The sequence below is a fragment of the Heloderma suspectum genome, chromosome 5 (genome assembly GCF_057233095.1).
Source record: "Heloderma suspectum isolate Gila_16-S chromosome 5, 16-S_ref, whole genome shotgun sequence".
Lineage (NCBI taxonomy): Eukaryota > Metazoa > Chordata > Lepidosauria > Squamata > Helodermatidae > Heloderma > Heloderma suspectum.
This window is the reverse complement of record NC_139462.1, coordinates 167,566,873-167,582,325: the sequence shown is the minus strand read 5'-3', so window position 1 is coordinate 167,582,325 and position 15,453 is coordinate 167,566,873. Positions and strand designations below refer to the sequence as shown.

Genomic DNA, 15,453 nt, shown 5'->3' with positions numbered 1-15,453 from the left:
GTGGCTATAGCACGGAGATTCTTTTTGTTTAAAACAGTCTCCTGTTACATCCGTAACTCTGGTTTAATGTTGGTTATAGTTAACTAACCAGAATGTTAAGCCAGAGGGAAGTTAAGCTAAAGGAGCAAGAGAGGACAGTATGGTCCTGATACCTACCATTTATGAAGTGATGAATATCTGGGCCTTTATCTATAAATGCCACATAGAACTGTTCTGGTTAGACAGTAGAAAATGAAATGTCTATTAAATTGCCATCTTGTTCATCAAAGAATAAAAGCAAGAACAGTCCCACACCACTTGGAAGAATACCACTAAATCAAATAAAACTAAATATAGGGTAAGATTCATACTGGTTTTGACGCTGAATTGTATAACATCCTGGCAAAACTGCAGGAGTTTTTGATGGGTCTCTCCAGTGTCTTTCAATTCCAAATCAAGTAGTGTTTTCAGCTTTTCTGGAGGCTGCCATTCACACACCTATTTATGGGCAAATACCAGGTCAGTGGAAAGAAACATTGTTGATGATGACAAAACTTACATTTCACCAGGACATTTTCTGAAGTGTTTGTATAGTATCCTGTAAAACGCAACTGACTTTAAAAAAAGATTATCTGAATAAAAGCAGTGCTACTTGTTTTAATGTTCCAGAATTTTTATATCTAGTTCAGAAGACATTATGTTTTATTTTTGCATCTTCACTCAAATAAGTTGCTTTAAAAAGTTCTCATCTAAATTAAAACCAAAGCAGAATTAAAATACAACATTTGAAATTGAAGATTCTGAATGACAACATTTGAATTTCAGATTTCCCTCCTGCTAAGGCCAAGATCACAGGTTCAAGCACCGTAAGAGGTAAGACGTGCAAGCAGCTTTTCTTATTGCAAATTCAACATTTTCAACTATCAGTAACCTATGAAACCAGCTTTGCCCAGCCCTCCCAGTACTTTCTCAGTCACATACACAAAAGGTAAATTACTGAACAGTTGCTGTTGTTTTTAAACTGCTCAATGTTATCTTTGAGACAGACCACATACTAGGAATGAATTGGCTACCAGTTTGGTGCAATAGAATTAAAGTGTCAAGAAAAGCTAAGGTTTACTGCTAATTATGTATAGAAAAGTATTGCAGCTGAGATTTCTACCTTTTCTGTTACATCAGCAGCTTTCTTTACCACCTCTTCCATGATGATCTTACTGGCCTCTTCCACAAATTTCTCTCCTGCTTTTGAATCTGCTACCGGGCCATTTAAAATTATACCATCCACTAAGATTGCATTCTTTTTTCTTTGCAATGTTTCCCGCTGGTTATTCATTTCAGCTGTAAATGATGAAGATAAATGAAGGTTAGCACAATGGTAACATACTTGGAATTTTAAAAAGTAAAATCTCTTTCTCTCTCTCTCTCTCTCTCTCTCTCTCACACACACACACACACACACAGAGAGAGAGAGAGATTGAGTTCCAAAATAGCAGCAATGCTGTGTGGGGGAAAGAATAGCCTTATAAGTATTCACTGAGAGTTCTTTTTTAAGACAGGTGAGTGGATTACTTTTTAAAAGGCTAGAACAGGGATGGGCACCTTGTGGCTTTCTAGATGTTGTTGGACTGCAACAGCCATCATCCCTTACCATTGACTATGCTGGCTAGGGCTGATGGGAGTTGCAATCCAACAACATCGGATTGCAATGCGCTCTTCAAGTACTTGAAAGGTTGTCACAGAGAGGAAGGCCAGGATCTCTTCTCCATCATCCCAGAGTGCAGGACACGGAATAACGGGCTCAAGTTACAGGAAACCAGATTCCGGCTGAACATCAGAAAAAACTTCCTGACTGTTAGAGCAATACAACAATGGAACCAATGACCTAGGGAGGTGGTGGGCTCTCCCACACTGGAGGCGTTCAAGACGAGGCTGGACAGCCATCTGTCAGGGATGCTCTGACTTGGATTCCTGCATTGAGCAGGGGGTTGGACCCGATGGCCTTGTAGGCCCCTTCCAACCGTACTATTCTATGATTCTATGAACATCTGGAAGGCCACAAGTTGCCCAACCCTGTGCTAGAGAAATCTCCCCACTGACTGGAGTAGTATAGTGGGAGGAACTTAGCTTTTAACATGACACACACACCCTTAAAATGGTTCAAACTCACACTTTCACAGTGTGTGGGACATGTGCTCCTAGTCAGCAATGATGCCAAGAACTAACCAATGCCCATGACTCTCTCGCAATCACAGTACACAGCTCCTGAAGGAGCAGCAGAAGTGGATGAATATTTTAGGAACTGAACTACAACTATAGTTCTGAGTGCTGGAAAAATATGATTTTCCCATAACAGAAATGTTATCCAAGAAAAATATGTTTCTGTCATTTCGTCCTTCATTACCTCCATCTGAGCATCTGACTGGAAGACTGGAAACTCCCCAAAGCCACATGAGGATTGCATTTTCCATCTGCCAAAGAACCACCTTCAGCATATCTGATATGACAGTTGTTTCACAGCTTCAGATTTTCCCCATATATTACAAAAAAAAGGCAAAAGGCAAAAGGCAGGATGGTGGTGTGTACATGTGGTGGGAGTGGGCAGGAAGCTTGACGTAACACAGGCAGGTATTGTATGCTCTGACAAATTCACAAGTGGAATACCAGTGGGAGTTTCTCTAAGGAAGTCTGGATTTTATCTTTAGTAAATACTAAGAAAAAAAAAACTTCTTCTACATTGCCAGTCCAAGAAAATACAGTCCAGTTAATTTCACTGAGCAACTACATGTAACCCAGTTTAATCAGGACAGGTGCCTGAACTGGGTCTGCACAGGGGTTTATGATATGCACATTTATGTATTTATTTCATATCATTTCTATACTCCCGATAGCCGACGTTCACATGCACCCCAAGGCACAGGAGCTCTGCATGTGCAATCTGTTTCCTCCATTTTTGCATAGTATAGATCGCACAGTTGGAGTTGATGAACACCGGGGTGTACAGGCACAGGCTGCTGCACAGACAGGACCTTGAACACACAGAGGTCAGGAGTGGACCAATGGGCATTACGCTGATTCCCCTTCCACACATACACCTATACACACTTTAACTATCTGCACAGGGCTCCGGAAATTAGGGATGTATGAATCTGTCAATTTTGGTTTCTCTCTGTTTCTCGTTTTTCCAGGCTTAAATTTAGTTCAATCAAAGCCATGGTTTTCCCAGTAGCAACGTATGACTGCTGGACTATATGGAAGGCTGAGCGCCGAAGAATTGATGCTTTCGAAGTGCGGTGCTGGAGAAGACTCTTACGAGTCCCCTGGACTGCAAGGAGGTTAAATCAGTCAATCCTAAAGGAAATCAACCCTGAGTGCTCATTGGAAGGACAGATACTGAAGCTGAAATATTTTGGCCACCTAATGCGAAGAGAAAAGTCACTGGAAAAGACCCTGATGGTGGGAAAGATTGAAGGCAAAAGGAGAAGGGGGACGGCAGAGGATGAGATGGCTAGATAGCATCACCGATGCAATGAATATGGACTTGAGCACACTCCGGGAGAGAGCCAGGAGGACACAAAGGCCTGGCGTGCTATGGTCCATGGGGTCACGAAGAGTCAGACATGACTGAACGACTGAACGACTGAACAACAACAAATTTAGTTCATCCTGAACTTTGAGAATTTTTCAGATCTTAAGTTCAGTCTGTCCTCATCTTTGAGAATTTTTTAAAGTTGGCATAATTCATATGCACATTTCTCTGAATGCATGCATGTTTCTATGTAATTGTGCCTAATATTATTTTGCAAGCAATTTTTCTAATATAATGCAATGTTATTTTCACTAATTTTTTTTTTTAATCGGAGAACCCCATTGCCAAATTCAAAGTGCACATTTAAAAGGATGAGTTTTGGTTCAGGAATTGGTTCAGAAGTGTGAAAATAGGTCAGTTCATATTAAAATGCAAATCAAACCAACTTCTCCCCACCCCCATCCCTCTGGAGATAATTCATGCACTGCTAACTTTAAGGCGAGCCCATTGAAATGAGATTAATATGTAATGGCCCTTCTATGATTGTTGGGGTTTCAGCCAGCTTGTGTACAATAATACCATCAGCCCAAGTGTTATGGGGAACATCTTGCAAGATACATATTACTCAAGTGCACCTTTCTTTGGCTATTAAACCCAAGAGGGTCTATTTTTTGCCTATGAAGTCCTAAATAGTTTTGACCCTACACATCCAAAAGATTAATGTCAGCCAATCTTGTCCCATCATGATCAAAATGTCAGCCAAGAAACCCTCTCAGGTATACTATCTGTGCACCAGATTCCTATAGTAGGGGCATACATCAAAGCAATCTTCGGTTTCCCTTTTTTGAAAGATTTCCCAAATCCCATTTATAATACATTTTGGCTGAGTCTATCTTTTGTAGGCTAAGCACACTTGAAAAATGTACACAGTTAGCAAAAGCAGGATGATCAAATACAAGTGGACAAGGGCTCCTAGATCTTGGGATTTCCGTAGATTTTTGGCAGGTTCTACTTGTCATGGAGGAGTGAATCTATTCACCCTAATTACATTAAGGGCACAATCCTATTGAGATAGATGGTCGCCTCCGACTTCCTCTGAAGTCAGAAGCGACCACCTACTACTACCCAAAGCAGGGCAGCTGAAGCACAGAGGATTCCTTCCATGCTCTGGCTGCCCTGCAATCTTCCTTAGACACCTGAATTGGGGCATCTAAGCACGGCTTCAGGGAGGGGGCAGGAACGGGGCTGGAGACCACATGGGAAGCTGTCTAAAACAGCTTCCAAGGTCTCCTTCCCTCCCTGCCCCTGGGAATGCCCCCTTTTTGCCCTGTCAGTTCTCTGTGTTACGAGAACGGACAGGCACAGAGGGGCAGCTGCCATGGTGTTCTCCACCCTGGCCACAAAGGGGAGAGGGCAGAGAGCACAGTTTCCTGGCTACGAGCTCAGAGCTGGGAAACCCAAAAATCCTACTCCTCCAGATGCTGTCTAGGGACATAGGATTGCTCTCCCTGTGTTGTTGATCTTTTGATTGTCTCTCCCCTGCCAAACCACAGTCCCAACAACAAACATCTTGGGGGAGAGACAAGTAGAGTTCCACATGTCATAGTAAGCAAAGCACAGATGGAAGGTCCGTGGTATGTTTAGCTGCCTGTAGAGGGAGTGATTGGTGAGTGTGCACCAGCATGCTGCCTCGTTCATGGTAGGCTGTGAATTCCACTTCACAATTACATTCAAACCAGGCCATTATTTGTGGCTTGTATGAACTGATGGAGATCAGTACAAGCTAAATTTGGATCACACGGATGTAAAGCTCTGAAATAGCCTTTTCAATTGCTACATAGAAGTATGTTAACATGAAGGTTAAAGAAGCTTGCATCCTGTTCCTGTGGACAGTGCGGCCCAATGACAGCTTTAAACCAGCACGCTGAGAATGTGGGGCAAGCAAGTATATCTGTGAGCAGTGTTTGTCATTATGTGGTCGTGTGAGGCCATCAGTATGTGCAACTGTCTAGTGCCAGAGAATACAGTGGCAAGAAAAAAATGGTGAACCCTAATGACAATTATGGAAATTCCATAGTTTTACCATGATAGCTGTCGTGAATCAAAACCAGTCCTTCTCTAAATATCCAATAGGGTTTATATTGGCCAATTCCATTTCTTGTGAAATAAAACAATGTATAAATTAGGCAAACAAAGTCAGGGTACGTGCAAAAGTAAGTGAGCCCCTGGTTGCATCAGCCCAATTAAAGGGAATAATTAGAAGCAGGTGTTTAAATAATTAGGTAGATCTTCAGGGGCGAGTTTGAGAGGCCCACCCTATAAAGGGATCAGAAACGCTGTGAGTTTGGTCTTCATCATGTGGTTGTGTGGAAGCTCGTCATGCCACGATCAAAAGACATCTCTGAGGACCTCAGAAAAACGGTTATTGCTACTCATCAGTCTAGAAAGGGATATGAAACCATTTCTAAGGATTTGGGGTACCACCAATCTACTGTCAGACAGTCTACAAATGGAGAAGGTTCAAGACCACAGTCACTCTACCCAGGAGCAGTCAATTCTCTCCAAGAACAAGCAGGCACATCATCCAGGAAGTAAAAAAGAACCCCAGAGTAACATGCAAGGATCTTCAGGCCATTCTCATCTTGGCTAATGTGAGTGTCAGCCTTTTTCTGATCCCTGAGTCATGAACAAGAGTGGTGTTCATGGGAGAATAGCCAGAAGGAAACCACTTCTCTAAAATGAACATTGCTGCCCATCTGAAGTTCGCTAAAGATCACATAGATGATCCCCAAGGCTTCTGGAACAATGTACTCTGGACAAATGAGTCAAAGGTAGAACTTTTGGGCCTCAATGAGAAATGTTATGTTTGGCAAAAAGCAAACACTGAGTTGAACAGAAGAACCTCATCCCAACCGTCAAACATGGTGGTGAGAATGTGATGGTTTGGGCCTGCTTTGCTGCGTCACGACCTGAATGGCTTGCCATCATTGACACAACCATGAATTCTGCATTGTATCAGAAGGTTCTGCAGGAGAAAGTCAAACTATCCCTCTGAATGAAGCTGAATTGAAAGTGGGTCATACAACAAGACAATGATCTTAAACATACAAACAGATCTACAAAAGAATGGCTGCAGAAGAAGAAATTCCATGTTCTATAATGGCCTAGTCAAAGTCCAGACGTAAAGCACATAAAAATGTTGTGGCAGGCAGGACCTGAAGCTGTTTGTGCAAGTAACCTCTCAAATGTCACTGAGTTGAAGCAGTTCTGTAAGGAGGAATGGGCCACAATTCCTCAAAACCGATGTGAGAGACTAACCAACAGTTACAAGAAACTCTTACTCGAAGTCACTGCTGCTCAAGGGGGTGCCACCAGGTACTGAATCTAAAGGTTCACATACTTTTCACACATGGATATTAAATATTTCATCAGTTGTAGATAAATAAGTGTTGAAAAGGCATCATGTTTGTGTGCCATTTGTTTACTCAGGTTATCTATTGTTCTTTATCTAGGATTATGAGGTTAGATTAAGATCTAATAACCTTTTAGGTTGGAAATATGTGACAATCCTAAGGGGTTCACAAACTTTTTCTCACCTATGTATATGGGTTGAAATGAAAAAAATATCACCTATTGTGAGTACTCTAAATCTGAGTTTATGGATTATTGGCCATACAAAACAGCTTTAAAAAAGCCATGATCCATGACACTAGTACCTGGTTTTGAAGTCTTTCAAGTTTCAAATTGTTTAAAACTAGTGTTGGGGAGGGAGAAGAGGGTAGAGATCAATGCCCTTTTCTCAACAAAATATCTGCATTACTCATGTGCTTAATGTGGGTATCCAAACATGCAAACATCTGAATGTTTCCCACCCCTCCTCCTTAGGCAAGGGGTGGGAAACACAACATTGTAAGGGGCACAACAAGCCAAGAACCTCAGTTTGGACAACATACTAAACAACAAACCATTTGCGGTCTGTTTAGCTGCTTGCACAAGTGGAAGGAATCAAGCTTACGGGTTCCATGTGAACACAGCCTTTCAATGAAAATAAAGATACCGGTCTCAATTTGTATAAAAGAAAAATCTTTTTTGCTGTATAGATACACAGAAAGTGGGGAGGGAGGGGGAAGAGAGAGAGAGAGAGAGATTTGTGCTCTGCAAAAAAAAAAACACCCAGCAGTCTGGTGCTTCACGGCGAAAATAGAGCAAGAGGTCACTGGAAGATTTACTATTTATATATGGGAAGAGAAGACCCCGGGGGGGTGGGGGGATGTAAGCTAGGTATGGGACAAACTGCCTCTCAGGACCAAACCTCAACCAATTTAGTCAAATGAATAAATAAATTACAATCTGATGCCAAAGAAAAGTTTGAGTACTTGGTAGCTAATCAGTAACTGCAATGGCATTAGAATTGTGCATATTTAGAGTATCAACATGTCTTAAAATATATCCATCCACAGACAATGCTCTAGAACAGAACTCCTCTTGTACCAATTAAAATTTAAAGATGAGTCACAACGATTTTAAACTGAATGTTCTACAAGGAATATTGGTTTGTTGCCATCATACTGTGCATCGTGTTAAAAACTAAACCATGCTGCATTGTATCATTATTTATGAATGACAGAAAATCGCGTCTCATGCTGATTTAATGTAATAATCTGTGAATGCAAACTATTAGAAAAATGGTCAGTCTAAAGATGAAACAAATACATTTCTCTGGAGTAAATCCATTTGTTGTACCTGCCAAAGCGCAAAGGAACATTTTGTAGATTGCAGCGTGACTTCAATCATACACAGCTTGATGCTGTCTTATGTGGTCGGATATTTGTGATGCAAAGCTCAGCCCCGGGCACAGAAATAGCATATGGAATAGGGTTTTTTTCCCAGATTCTTACTACTTCAGATTACTGGTGGGTAACTGCTTGTTTAAATGCTGTGATACATTTAAAAGCTCCAGTGGTAAGTTAGCACATCATGGAGAACTTCAGCCTAATCTTTGCCTTTATGTGGTACATTTCCATGGGTGGGATGGGGGTTAACATTGTGGACCCTTCCAATGCAACTTCTCATGAGCAGTCTGAAGAACTATCAGCCAGGAAAGACAGTATGATGTGCTATTTCTGCATATTTCAACTGGACTAAATTTTCAATTGCTCTAGAAGAGTCACTAAATGAGAGACGTTCCAAGACACTTAACAAGTATGTTTCCTATACCTCAGTCCTAAATTAATTTACTGGGACATGAAGTCCATTAAAATCAATGGAACATTATTCCAAGTAAAGATTGATTAACACAAGTACCATGTTTATGGTATGGGAGATGCCCTTTTTCTTCAGCCCAAGGTAGCTACTTCTCATATGTGGTTTATCTAAATTTGAATACCAAAGTTCTGCATAGTTGTGTAGAGGGATGCAAACTAGCAGCATCTCTTCATGCAAAACAAATCTGATGTGCATCATAGGGGCTGGCCTACAGTATTCCCATGATGCCACTGAGGTCTATATTTCGTCAGCTGATGGCAAACAGATATGAGACCCAACTACAAGGCATTTATGTACTAGATTACATTCTTCCCCTTCCAGCAGCATATGGGATCCAAGCCAACCAAAGGAAAAATTGGTGTGGCTGTGATGTAATGCTTAACCAAGTGGTTATCATTTTTCTACGAACAACCCTGGGCCCAAGATCAATATGTAAACCTTGCCAACTTCCTGTAGCCTAGTAATTTACTTTATTTAAAATGTATGGCCCATATCCAAAGTAGCTCAAAGCACTTCTTCATGCACTGATGATTGGCGGGGGGAGGGGAGGATTTGCTGATTTCCCCTGACAATAGCAGCCCCTTCATACTCTTTGGAATGTTGCTCCAAAGGGCTCTCTCCCACCACCAACCTTTAGGATCAGAGATTACATTATAATGTTCTCTGCTGCAACCACAAAGAGACTGTAAGCATCTGTTTCCCATTTAAATAAACAAGAATTTCTCATGAATGGCCAGGGGGTGGGAAGGAGGTCTGGCTAGTTTAAAACTATGGTTTGTTAACAGGATCATAAACTATGGCTTGTTTCAACAAACCACAGTTTTAAACTAACCAGAGTTCCCCTCTAGTTCAGATATAACAAACTGCAGTTAGTTTAAAACAAGCTGCTTCTAATCTGCCCCTTAAGGGCATGCTGGAGGAAGGGACAGCCCATGAGCCCAATGCTCACAGACATAAGGCTAAGCTATGGTTTAGCATTACTCTAAAACTGGGCCAATGTCTTGTGTTGTGTTCATTGTACATCTTCTGGACCAGTTTTTGGCAAACCGATAGCTAGAGGAAGACACAGTAATCAGGTACTCAGTGCTCCAATTTTTTTATTATTTTAAGGTGAGGTTTATGGGGTAGAACAGAAGTAAAAAAATAGAAGGAATGGCTTTATTCACATGTACAGCAATACATGCTAAAAGAGCAGCTCTCTACTGGTGCTCAAAAAACCTCAACTGAGGACACAAAGGTGAAAAAAAAGCTGCAACATGATATAGAGGAGAATGTGGGAGGGGTGGATGATATATGCGATGTGGAATGGATGCGTGAAGGCTATGTGTGTGCGCACAAGAGAAATAAAAATTGGGAGATATGTGTACAACAGATTGTATCCAATGGTAGCTTTTCCTTAGCAGAAAGAGTTTCTACGGGTCAGTATTATAAACCATGGCACCCAATTTTTGCCAATTTCTCCTACCCACATGAGCCCTCCACACCATATCCCATTCTATTCAGGAGAATTCCTTAACCCACAGGAGCAGTTGTTCAGGGGGAATGGGGGGCTTAAGTTGATAGGGGGAATCTATCAACTTAATTAGGTGCCCTGACTCGGGAAAGTAATTTCTGCTAAGGCAAACATGCGATACTTGAGCTTGTTGAGGTTCTCTGAATTCTTCCTCGAAACTCATTTTGCCTCACTTGCATTCCTGAATGCAAGTGCCGTGCTTTCCCCTCCCCCCCCCCAATTGGGAAAAATGTGCATTTTTAGAAGATAAGCATTTTCCCCAATAGGCTAAAGTGTGAAAAGTTGGATTTGGGGCAGGGGGAAACTTGCGCATGTGTGCAAATGCCCATTTTTAGAAATTTTTGGAATTTTTTTTGGCAAATTTTTGGAAATGTGCATTTTTAAATGCAAGTTTGGGAAATTGCAAACATTTCCTGAAATTGCATTCCTGCTAGCATTCATAGTTGAGAATGGGACACGTTCACATAATTTGTGAACAGGAATGAAATTCTCGTACATCCCTGGGCAAAGCCACCATTAGATACAACGTCTTGCTACAGAGTAAATGTGCTACTAAGTAAATGTGCACCCTGCCAATTGCTACACATGTAAAGTACAGATATGTAAAATCGTTACCCACTTTATTTAATCATCTACCCCTGCCATGAGAGAAACTAAAAGCTGCTACCCCAAAAGTCTACTGCAATGAAGTTGCTTCAATTCTGTAAATCTTTATTCCAGCTTTTTTTTTTTTTTGTCTGTCATACATCTGTAATTTGAATTTGGGTATGAGAGAGTAGAAGGAACAAACTGGTGTAGCATTTCCCACTATTAATATTTATTTATTTCATTACATATTAAAAATGTTCAATAACTAAAGTTCTCTGCATGGGGTACAAATTAAAATTGTAAGAAACAAAGTAACAATAAAACCATGATAATAAAACAAGTCAGATAAAAAACAGCAGCAAAACACAATAGAACCAAAACTAAAACTAGCAACAGGGATAAAACAGTCCAAAGATCTAACAGCACCAAAAAGAATTCCTAAAATGCCTGGGGAAGTAAGAGCAATAATCCCCCAGCACCACCTTCAGGAATCAGCTATCCAAGTAGGAGTGGAACCACTACAATACAGTGCCCCGAGATCCCAACAGCCTATCCAGAAATTTATGGTATCAAAAAGCCACTGAGAGGTCCAAGAGTCACACTCATACCTCTCTCTCTCTCTCTCTCTCTCTCTCTCAATCTCTCTCTCTCAGCATAGGTCATCCCAAAGGGTGACCAAGACAGTTTCTTTTCTAAAGCCTGAAGCCATCTTGAAATGTATCCAGAAAATCAGTTTCTTCCAAGAGTGCCTGGAGTTGATCTGCAACCACTCGCTCGAGTACATTGCCCAGGAAGGTGATGTTGACCAAAGTTGTTTTCATCTTCTGGCTGCAGGTTAGATTTCTTCAGCTTCTTTTCAGGAGGCTGGTACTGACCCCGCTCTTAAAGAGGACTTTTTAACCTCCTGGACCCAGCAAATAATCCCTTTAAGGATTCCGTAGGATGACATTTAAGAAGCTCTGCAAACATCTGTAAGTAAAAACAGCTGAAACACAACATCAGAAATAAAGCTCTGACCTTGTCTGCCAACAGTCCTGAGTATCATAAGAAATTTAAGTTGCAATCCTATACAACTTAATTAGGGAATAAGACCCATTGGGGCCTTACTGCTAAGGAGACATATATAGGATTGTGCTGTAGAGTACTTTTGCCATTGCCTGACTCTCTCTTGAGGAGCACAGCTAGAAATAGGGAATTTTCAAAATGGCACACAAAGGATGCAGGCATGAAACAAACAAGGCTTTTAAATTTTGAATGTTCATTTAAATAATTGAGTAGACATTTCTCTTTCCCATTTATTTTCTAAAAACAACTCAGTCCTATATTCACTCTTACATTCACTCTATTTATACTGCAACCTTTAGCAAGATTTTTCTACTATGAGAATGCTTCTAAGTACAACTGGAAGGTTTAAAAGCAATAGCTATCATTTGTAATATCTAGATACCTCTCTGCAGCAAATATTCAGTCTAGCTCTCAAGTTTATGTTGCATGGGTTACTGCTGTAGATAGCTATATAATGGCAAGGTCTTCTTTCTTCTGTGTCCCCTCCATGCATTCTGCTCAGCCTAGACCGGAGAAAAATAAGAACTCGGCCAATCTCCTTTAATACAATTAACAAGAGCTATATCCCATGTATTTCCACTCATACAGGCACAGGACAGAGTTTTCTTTGCTGCTGAAATGCTTTCTGTTGTGAATTTGCTACTGGAGAGCTTCACACAGATGATCACAGTCCAGAAAGGTTCCATGTTACATAAAGCAAGAGCAATTAATGGCAGGCATCGATTCCCTTGCTGATTTCAATCAACATATCCATTCTGGACTAGTCCCATGTCTGCATCACTCCCACGTAAAGCAATGGCAAAAGACTCAAAACAATCTGACAACAGCAACAGAAATTCATCCAAAAACATTTAAGCATCCGTCTACTCTTTCAAATAAGCAGAACAGAGTGGTGAGAGGAATGCTAGCTTCACTGAAGCATATTGGATGGGTACATGCATCATCATCATCTCAAGCTTGTCAGCTTTTCTTCTTTATACATTTTCAAAAGAAAAATACACTTAAAATACAAGTAGGATATGTGCAGTGAGTAATTTTGCACATAATGCAAAGACTACGGTTTAGTTCAGGGGTAGGCAACTTCAGGAGGTCCAGGAGCCATTTTCACTCCCTAGCCCCCAGCTGCAGCACCAAAAAAAAAGTAATGTTAAAAAAGTGTCCAGAGAGGCTATTGTTTTCAAGCTAATGTTGAATGTCCTTTTGGTGCACCATAGTAGCTACAGAGAACTCAAAGGACCAGAAAAGCTTTAGAATGACCACTCCAGGTACCATTTTGTTTTGGGGTATTTGTTTTTAAATTACACTTACAGGGGAGGCAGTAGTGGGTGGTGGAGATTACAAAAATGACCACATGTTGCCCACCTGAGATTTAGCATTACAAGGATGAGCCACAATTAGCTTTGGGCTCACATGCTAGTCCCTCCTGGTGCAGCAGCAAGAAGATCAGAAGCTTCTATTTTAGATTAACCACCGTTTAGAGTGACATCCAAAACCTGAACTGTGGTTAACCTTAACCATGGCTTGTGGAAACAACCCAGGTTGTTTCAACCACAGTTTGAAGCTGGCTTATTTCCCCTAACCAACTTTAAGATTAATCACAGTTTGTCAGATGCAAGCAGCACAAGACAGAGCTAATAAAAATATGGAAGCAAAAACATCCTTTTTTTTTGCAGCCATACTGGAGGAGGGGAAGTGCACAAAGCTTGTCTAGGCTCATTTTCATAATGCTAAAGAAAATGGCGCTCTTGACAGAAGGAAGATTCCCCATGTCTGCACTAACAGGGGTCTAGCGTTACGTCCAAGCCAGCCCAATAACTTCCAGTGAGATTCTCCAATTATACCTCTTACATAATAAAATCCTAAGAATAAATAAAGTAATGCTCTCAACGCTACAGAACACAGAAATTGTGAAACAGGAACAACTCAAAATGAATGTTGAAACATTGGTTTGCAACAGGATTTTAGAAACTTCCAAAACATGCCACACAATCCTAAACACACTTATTCAGAACTACTGGATTTAAGGGACTTACTCCCAGATAAGTGTGCACAGGACTGTAGGCTTATAGTGCAATCCTAAATGTATTTACTCAGAAGTAAGTCCTACTGTATTCAACAGGGCTTACTCCAAATAAGTATATTTAGGAATGCAGCCTTAGTCCTATTCAGAAGTATCCTTTATTTAAAAACTCATGCAAGTCACCTTGGCTCTTGTTATTTATTTTAAAATATTTATATTCTAGCTTTCCGCAATAAAATCTACAAATCATAAAATGCATAAAATAAAATTCTGATAAATCCCATCTTGGGGGCATGTTTTCCAGTCCCTAATCTGCAATCTCCAGGTTCCTATGTTATCACTGTGTGCACAAGCACATTGTATAAAAGGAGGAAGAACTGAATTAACAGCCGCAAAAATGCCGATATTAGCAAACTGGAAAAAAACTAAAGGCCCCCACAATTGATGACTGGATTATCAAATTATGGGAAATAATTTATATGGCTAAGTTAACTAACATGGTAATGGTTAGGGAGGGAAGACAACAAAATAATAGATTTATAGAAAAGTGGTCCTTATTTGCAATGTACTGGTGTAACAAGAATCAAGGGAATGTGCAGCCTTTTGTGCTATTGGGAACCTTCTGATATTTGCTGGTTTTGTTGCTAAATTTGATTATACTCTCTATTGTTTAAACGGTTGATAATACTTTGTCTTTTATTTGTGTGTATGCTTTTATATACTTTCATCAGCACTGTAAAAAAATATATACTAAAAAACAGGAGGAAGAAAATGCACATAAGTGGAAAATCAGTGTTAGAATTCTTGCTCGGAGAAATATTTTCTAAACTGTGCACCTGGAGCTGCTTGGAAGTATTTAAGAACATAAAGAGAGTCCTGCTGGATCAGGCCAAAGTCTCTCTTGTTTAGCTTTTGGTTCTCACAGTATCTGATTTGCACTAGATATCTATAGGAAGCCCACAAGCAGGTCACAAGCACACTAGTATCTTCCCGCTTGTGTTCTCCAGCAATCAGTATTTAGAGGCATACTGCCACCAGACGTACCGGACCCGCAAGAGGTATGTACCACCATGAGTAGAAGCCATGGGCAGACTTATTCTCCATGAATTTGTCTAATCCCCTTTTCAATCTGTCCAAATTGGCAGCCATCACTACATCTTGCGACAGTGAATTCCACAGTTCAATTATGCACTGTGTGAAGTACTATCACCTTTTATCTCTTTCATAGATCTCTGGATTCTTGTCTTAATATTTATATCCGTTAGTGTGTGCAAGATTCGGGGCCCAGACCAATAGGATACAAATCTGTGAAACATTTGCACATGCTAATTTATATCTATATAAGTAAATTTAGAAATAATGTCTGGGATTCATAGACATTTCACAAAAAGCAAAGCCAGCCAATTCATTTTTCATCTAAATAATCTCAAAATCAACAATTTGTACCCTGCCCCAGATCATCCCAAATCAGTAGTTCCTCTTGAATTACAATTAATT

The 15,453-nt window shown here is 40.5% G+C and overlaps 1 protein-coding gene across 6 annotated transcripts in view; it reads right to left on the bottom strand.

The window, feature by feature from the left end:
- The window catches only part of GADL1 (GAD like acidic amino acid decarboxylase 1), a 131,087-nt gene that overhangs the window by 97,033 nt on the left and 18,601 nt on the right, over positions 1-15,453 (bottom strand). For all 6 annotated transcript variants that reach the window (XM_084858275.1, XM_084858280.1, XM_084858274.1 and 3 more), the window contains 2 exons: positions 1,142-1,317; positions 351-477 (listed from right to left, as the gene is read on the bottom strand). In XM_084858275.1, the coding sequence (XP_084714401.1) occupies positions 351-477; positions 1,142-1,317 (303 nt within the window). The remainder of the gene's footprint in view (positions 1-350; positions 478-1,141; positions 1,318-15,453) is intronic.